Genomic DNA, 7,060 nt, shown 5'->3' with positions numbered 1-7,060 from the left:
GTGACAGTGTGTCTCTCTAACCCCTTAGAAAGAAGTGAAACGACTCAAAGAGTCAAGTGAATAGATGCCAAATGAATCAAAAGAAGTGCTTAAGGGAAGATGGGAACCTACTTAGACCAAAACATTTCCTACCCTGCACCAAAAGCCTTCGCAATGTCTCCACAAAAGCCCTATATGATCTTGAGTTGAATGAAGCTTACATTAGTGGATACTTACATGAGGGGCAAGCATATGGTACCTAAAGCCGGACTTGTGACTCTTTTTCTTGTGATGAGTGAATTCCCATTATCCTCGTTCTGAGTGCCATTATCTTAAAGGTGAGGATTGCTTAGGGAGAGTTGAGGATGTGTGAGTTTGGGTTCCACAATGACCAAATTAAAAGAAAAGAGTTCTTTGATGTGTTGAGTCAATTCTTGATGCTCTTGTGTCTTGTGTCGCACTTGATCCATGGTGTTTTAAAAAGAGTAAATGTGTTAATGATTCATGTGTATTGAGGGCAATTGTTAGTCCCAATTGAGGCTAGTTGAGGTTACTTTAGGACAACTGAAAATTTCTTGGTTTTTCCCTTAAGGGGTGGGTCTTATTTTGTTTGCTTGAGTACAAGCAAAAGCTTAAGTTTGGGGGAGTTGATAACTAGAGATTTTGACGGATTTTATACTCCTTCTTGCTTATGCTTTGAGTAGAAATTCATACAAAATAGTCCCAAACGGCTCACAAGTTGTGCTTGATTGCAGGTTTGATCATCAAAGTGACGAGATGTCAAAGATCAGCTCAAAAGGAGTGAAACTTGCACAAGTGCCAAAGACAAGACAAGCTCAGGCAAAATAGGCCCAGTGCGGTCGCACACCACTTTGTGCGGTCCGCACTAGGAGATTCAGAGGGGCTAACTTCCAGGCTAAGAGGCAGTGCGGCCGCACTAGGTTTTGTGCTGGCCGCACTGAAGGCAATGCGGCCCCAGTCGATTTAGTGCGGTCTGCAGGGCCAAGAATCAGAGAAGTTGTAATTTGGAGTTTTCAGCCAATGCGGTCCGCAGTCCATTTATGCGGACCGCACTAGAAGCCTCCGCGGCCGCAGTCTATTCTCTGCGGTCCGCATTGCCAAGATTCAGAGAGCTGTTTTTCAAGGCCAAAGCCCCAGTGCGGACCGCGATCCATTTTGTGCGGTCCGCACTAACCCCGCAGGGGCATTTTTGTCCAAAATTTTCAGCCTAGTATAAATAGCTTCTTTTTCCATTTTTAGGGTATCAGATATTGGAATTAAGCAGCTGCACTCGTGGGTTTGACTTTCTAAGCCATTTTTGGCAATTTTAGCTACTTTTAATCATTGAATCTTTGTATTTAACTTAGTGATTAATTAATATGAGCTTTTCTTCATCTATTTCTTGCTTTCTTCTTTGAATATGAGTAGCTAGACCCATAAGCTAGGTTTGTGGCTCAACCCTAGTGTGGATAATTGATGGGTCTTGTATTTTAGGGCTAATTTGACTATGGGTGTTTGTTATTTGGGCCAATTTCATGGTTAATTTCTGAATTAGTGGTTGCAAACACTAGTTTGTGTTGAGTTGACTTGAGCTCTTCTTGAGAAAGAGAGCCTAACTCTCCGAAATTGGTCCAACAATGAATTGGGGCGTACTCAAGAGATTGATAGCCCCAATTAAAGGGTTAAACCTCAAGAGAGTAATACCCGAATTGAACCCTAGTTGCTTGTGCAAATTTACATACCCAATTGGTCTTGAGAAAGCCAATTCGGGCAAAATCACTCGAACCACCGAGAGGTGTAGAGTGGGTAAAGTTGTGCAACAGTTATAACATACTCCCCAAACGTGTCAACGTGCCTTAGATTCAAGTACCCGTCAATTGACCACCTAGGCGGAAGTCACTACCCTAGAACCTTTTAAACCTATTTGAACAACTCGTAGCATTATAACTCTTAGCATAATTTAGTTGCAATTACCATTTGTAGATTGATAATAGTAGAAGTAAAAAAAAAACCCCAAAAATTAATAGAAGTGCAATTAAGAACACATACACAATTCTACACTAGATAGATACTCGACTCCAAATTCTAGCTCTTTGTGGATTCGATCTCGACCCTAAATAGGGTAAAAGCTGATCCGACCCTCTCTCGCTACTTAAATAGTAGTGCAGAGTAGGCCGCGATCAAGGTGCCGTGGTGTATGCTATTTGCAGATGATATTGTATTGATTGACGAGACGCGAGATGATGTGAACGCACAACTAGAGGTATGGCCCCTATTGAGGACAAGATGCGGGAAGCGCGGCTTAGGTGGTTTGTCATGTGAGGAGGAGGAACACAGGCGCCCCGGTGAGAAGGTGTAAGAGGTTGACATTGGAGGGCCTACGAAGAGGTAGAGGTAGGCCAAAGAAGAGGTGGGGAGAGGTGATTAGGCAAAACATGGCGCAGCTTCAGCTGACCGAGGACATGACCCTTGATAGGAAGATATGGAGTTCCGGAGTTCCAGGATTAGGGTAGTAGAGTACGTAGTCTAGAGTGTTCATAAAAGTAGTATTGGCACGTAGTCTCGCTTTCTGTTGATAGTAGGTTTTTATGACTAACCGTTGTTTTCTTTCATTGTTGATCACCTTACTGTCTTGTTGTTTTTATTCTGCTTTTATATGGCTTTTTGGTACTGTCCCTTCTTGTCTATATTTTTATTAATGTGGTGCCTATACTTTCCTGAGCCGAAGGCCTATTGGAAACAACCTCTCTTTCCTCACAAGATAGGGGTAAGATCTGCGTACACACTATCCTCCCTAGACCCCACAGTGTGGGATAATACTGAGTATGTTGTTGTGGTTAAAAAAATATAACTCATCGAACCATGATACTCGCGCAACACATGTACGTTGGCCATAGTATAGAGTAAAAGGAAAAAATAATCATAATATTAAAAAGGATCTTTACACAAATAGCCGGTCATATTCATTTTTTACTTTCTATATATATATATATATATATATATATATATATATATATATATATATATATATGTATATATACATATATATACATATATATACACATATATATATATACATATACATCTCCACCGGCTATTTTTAGTATAAGCGATTGGGTGGATAGCTATTTGGGTTAATTCTTCATATTAAAAAAGTATTAAGAAGATACAGGTTGATGATTTAAAGGGTAAATAGATATTTGACCACCGAAAGCTTGAGAAATCTAGTTCTGTGACCTTCTGAGTATTATAGAAATAGTTAATTGATGTATTTTATTACAAACAAAAGAAACATAACTTTACTAGGTAATTTCAAATAGTTGAATAACAATTTGAGTAATGAATTCTCCTTTTGTTAGGCTTGTAAAGCCTCATTGTTATTCGAATAGTATTAGTTCTTTTGATAACAATTAAGGTTGTTCAAAACTGAAGCATAACCGATAATCAAACTACAAAATTGACTTATTGGTATCGGGTTACAGGATTAACGGTTGATGAACGAATTAAAATTTTATAATTAATAATTTATCGATTCGGGGACGAATTACTTAATTTTATATCGGATAAACCGTTAACCCGTTAAGAATTATAATATTTATATTTTTACCCCTATGTATATATTTTATCTAACTAGTTTGTAGCATTTTACCATAACTACTTTGTAGCAATTTAAAGAGTAGAGATGCTACTTTATGATTGGAGAGCAGAATCAGTTGGAATTAAGACAAAATCGTATGAGAGATCGAAGAGTACAATCTCAGTCATTTATGAGTTCAACTTGTTACCTTAATTTTATATTTTCAGTAGCTTTTGAGTCTTTTGGATGCGCTATAAATAAGAATTGTCATTTTGTGGCTTCCCTGATCTGTATACTTCAGATTTTTGCAAAATTTTAGGTGTTAATAATAAAGTATTATAATTGCCAAATTTTGGTCTTTATTTAGAGAAATGTATATTTTTAATCGATAAACAATTGATAATTGCTAATCTGATATCAAACCGCTTATCGGTTGACTAGCATATTAGTATATTTAAATGCCGAGAATCGATAAATTGAACCGTTAAACATAAATATCCGCTCAATCCGTCCGATAAACAACCCTAATAGCAACTACCAGAACAATGCTAGTGTCTCTGCTAGCTCTATTTCATGTGATGATGCATATTATTAGTATATAATATTCCCTTTTTACCAAAAAAGAAAAGAAAAGAAATTAAAGCTATCAGAATTTAGAGGACATCGTGTTGGGTGTGCGAACAAAGTCCCACATTGATAGCTGAAAAGATTGGGAGTTTACATATAAGGTGTAGGGATCTCTTAATGGTGTGAGGCCTTTTGGGGAAAACCGTGCGGGCTTGGCCCAAAACGGACAATATCACACCATATTAAGAGTGTATTTGGGCTAGTTTAGCCCAACAACTGGTATCAGAGCCCAGGTTCAACGGAAGGAGTATGGAGATGGCGGAGTGATGGTGCAGGACGGTGCACACACAAGAAGAAGCTAGCTGCGGGCTTCGGTTGCCATAATACTCTAACAATGTGGGTGGCACACAGTGAATCTCGAAAATTGACCCGTGGATCGTGGTAGTGGGCCACGTGGAACTTAGTTCGAGGGAGAGATTGTTGGGTGTGCGAACAAAGTCCCACGTTGGTAGCTGAAAAGATTGGGAGTCTGCATATAAGGTATATGATCTCTTAATGGTGTGAGGCCTTTTAGGGAAAATCGTGCGGGCTTGGCCCAAAGCGGACAATATCACACCATATTAAGAGTGTATTTGGGCTAGTTTAGCCCAACAACTGGTATCAGAGCCCAGGTTCAGCGGAACGAGTATGGAGATGGCGGAGTAATGGTGGAGGACGGTGCACACACAAGAAGAAGCTAGTTGCGGGCTTCGGTTGCCATAATACTCTAACAATGTGGGTGGCACACAGTGAATCTCGAAAATTGACCCGTGGATCGTGGTAGTGGGCCACGTGGAACTTAGTTCGAGGGGGAGATTGTTGGGTGTGCAAACAAAGTCCCACATTGGTAGCTGAAAAGATTGGGAGTTTACATATAAGGTGTACGGATCTCTTAATGGTGTGAGGCCTTTTGGGGAAAACCGTGCGGGCTTGACCCAAAGCGGACAATATCACACCATATTAAGAGCGTATTTGGGCTAGTTTAGCCCAACACATCGATTGATAAGATACGAATTCTATTATACGTTTACTGATTTAGAATGATGAGAAAATATTTCATGTTCCCTTCTATATGTCTATGAGTTTGTACGTTTTGGATGTTAATCTATCGGCAGGGCTCCTCGCCATAAAGGTAGATTTCAAAAAAAAAATGTTCATACTATTAGCAGTAATCAGCAAAGCTTGTTTCATTAAAAAGATTTCGATCTTATACTCTACATCACAATACAATGGGTGAAGCGTTGGGAATTTAATGAGACGAGTAACGGTGTTGGTCGTCGCAAATACTATTGATGTAATTACGTAGTAGTTTCTATATGAGCAATACATTTTAACTTGTTATAATAATAATAATTTTTTTATTTTCAATATTATCAAATTATATATATAGGCTTATTATAGAAAGTTACTTGTTGTTGTAGTTTATTTTAATCTCATAGTGTAAAATTTTACTCAATATAGTGTCCGCATAGAGAAGTTAAACTCTATTTTGCAAAGTTTGTAAATATTTAAGATAACGACTTTTAAGGAAAGGTGGGGTATGATAGATTCTGTAGCTGAAAATTTATGAACAAATGATCTTATTATAGAAATCTACATTTCAAGGATTGGGGAGGGATACTTCTTTTGTTGTTTAAATTAATTTTTTTTTAATCACAGTGCATCATTATCATTAATAAAATATAGGGGTCAGCCAGAAACCCTACCCGTACGGTGTGGCTAAAAAATTAAAAATGCATCATCATTCGTAAGAAAATAAATACATATAACCCGTATGAGAACCACCAAACTTCATAAAAAGAACTAAATATAGAAATATTTTATTCAACAGGACATACAAACAATGAAACAAATAGCGCAAGCGGTCCTTTCCAACAATGAACAATCCAAAACAAAACATAAACCTTATTCAATGGGAAACAAATTGAATACTTTAAACTGCTAAACAAATGAAAATCCAGAAGCATACTCAGAAAACAATTTTTAAAGAAAAAGTTGAAAAGACCATCTAGGGACAAGTGAAGCCCTTTGGAATGTCCTTACTGCAAACATTAAGAAGTAAGCTAAGGGAAATAGGGATATTAAGGTTAATTCCCAAAATGTTAGCCTTAAGGGCAGTGCAAAGGCAAACAGCAGCTTCTAAATCCACAAGATTTCCAAGAAGGCTACAGCATGGTTTTACAGGTGGAGTTCCAAGTGTAACATTTAGTAAACCATTAAGCACATTGGCACAAACACCTAGTTTTAAGGCATCAGTTGGGCATTTTCCTTCAGAAGGAGAAGGGGTTGGTGTTGGTTTAGGGCTAGGGCAAGTGTAGCATGCACTGACCACAGTGAAGAAAAGAATATTGAATACAAGAAATAGAGCAAGTGACTTAGCCATCTTGCAAGATTTGCTAACAAAAGAGATATTAGTTTAGAGAAATGTATTGAACTCTCTCTGATGATGAAGAATGTATAATATGCTTGGGATTTTATAGGCTGCATGTATTAGGAGGGAGATTAAAAGAATGATAAGAGAACAATTTAGTGCATGTGTTAGTGAGGAATTTAGGCTGGCAAAGAATTGTAATTAGCATATATTTGGGTAGATCTAGGAAGCATGTGAAGTAAGGAAAACAAGTTGCCATGTTCCTCGCTGAGTTCCAATATCCAGGAATTTTAATTGTTTTATTTCGTTCTCTTATGAATATATTCTAAATATACCTGCAGTTTGTGACCCGTGAACTTCCCCCAGCATGTGGTACGTAAATTAATTCTAATATCCATTAAGCATTTGAGAGCATATAAGATAAAGAAATAAATATGGGGAATGACAACTTGCATTTCTTTGCTTTTTCAATTAAGATATTGAAAAATGGTCCACCAATCTCGTCTAAAGCCAACTTGAGTTGGGAT

The 7,060-nt window shown here is 37.9% G+C and overlaps 1 protein-coding gene across 1 annotated transcript; it reads right to left on the bottom strand.

The window, feature by feature from the left end:
- Positions 1–5,952: 5,952 nt before the first annotated feature.
- Positions 5,953–6,712, bottom strand: LOC109211659 (14 kDa proline-rich protein DC2.15-like). Its single transcript, XM_019375219.1, has one exon. The coding sequence runs from the start codon at positions 6,543–6,545 to the stop codon at positions 6,171–6,173; it is 375 nt and encodes a 124-aa protein (XP_019230764.1). The 5' UTR covers positions 6,546–6,712; the 3' UTR covers positions 5,953–6,170.
- Between the last annotated feature and the right edge of the window lie 348 nt (positions 6,713–7,060).

Source organism: Nicotiana attenuata, unplaced genomic scaffold (assembly GCF_001879085.1).
Source record: "Nicotiana attenuata strain UT unplaced genomic scaffold, NIATTr2, whole genome shotgun sequence".
NCBI lineage: Eukaryota > Viridiplantae > Streptophyta > Magnoliopsida > Solanales > Solanaceae > Nicotiana > Nicotiana attenuata.
Note: the sequence above shows the minus strand (reverse complement) of the source record. Positions and strands in the feature narration are given on the sequence as shown.

Excerpts from the sequence above, each read along its gene's own strand:
- LOC109211659 (XM_019375219.1), bottom strand. The coding sequence starts at position 6,545 with ATGGCTAAGTCACTTGCTCTATTTCTTGTATTCAATATTCTTTTCTTC.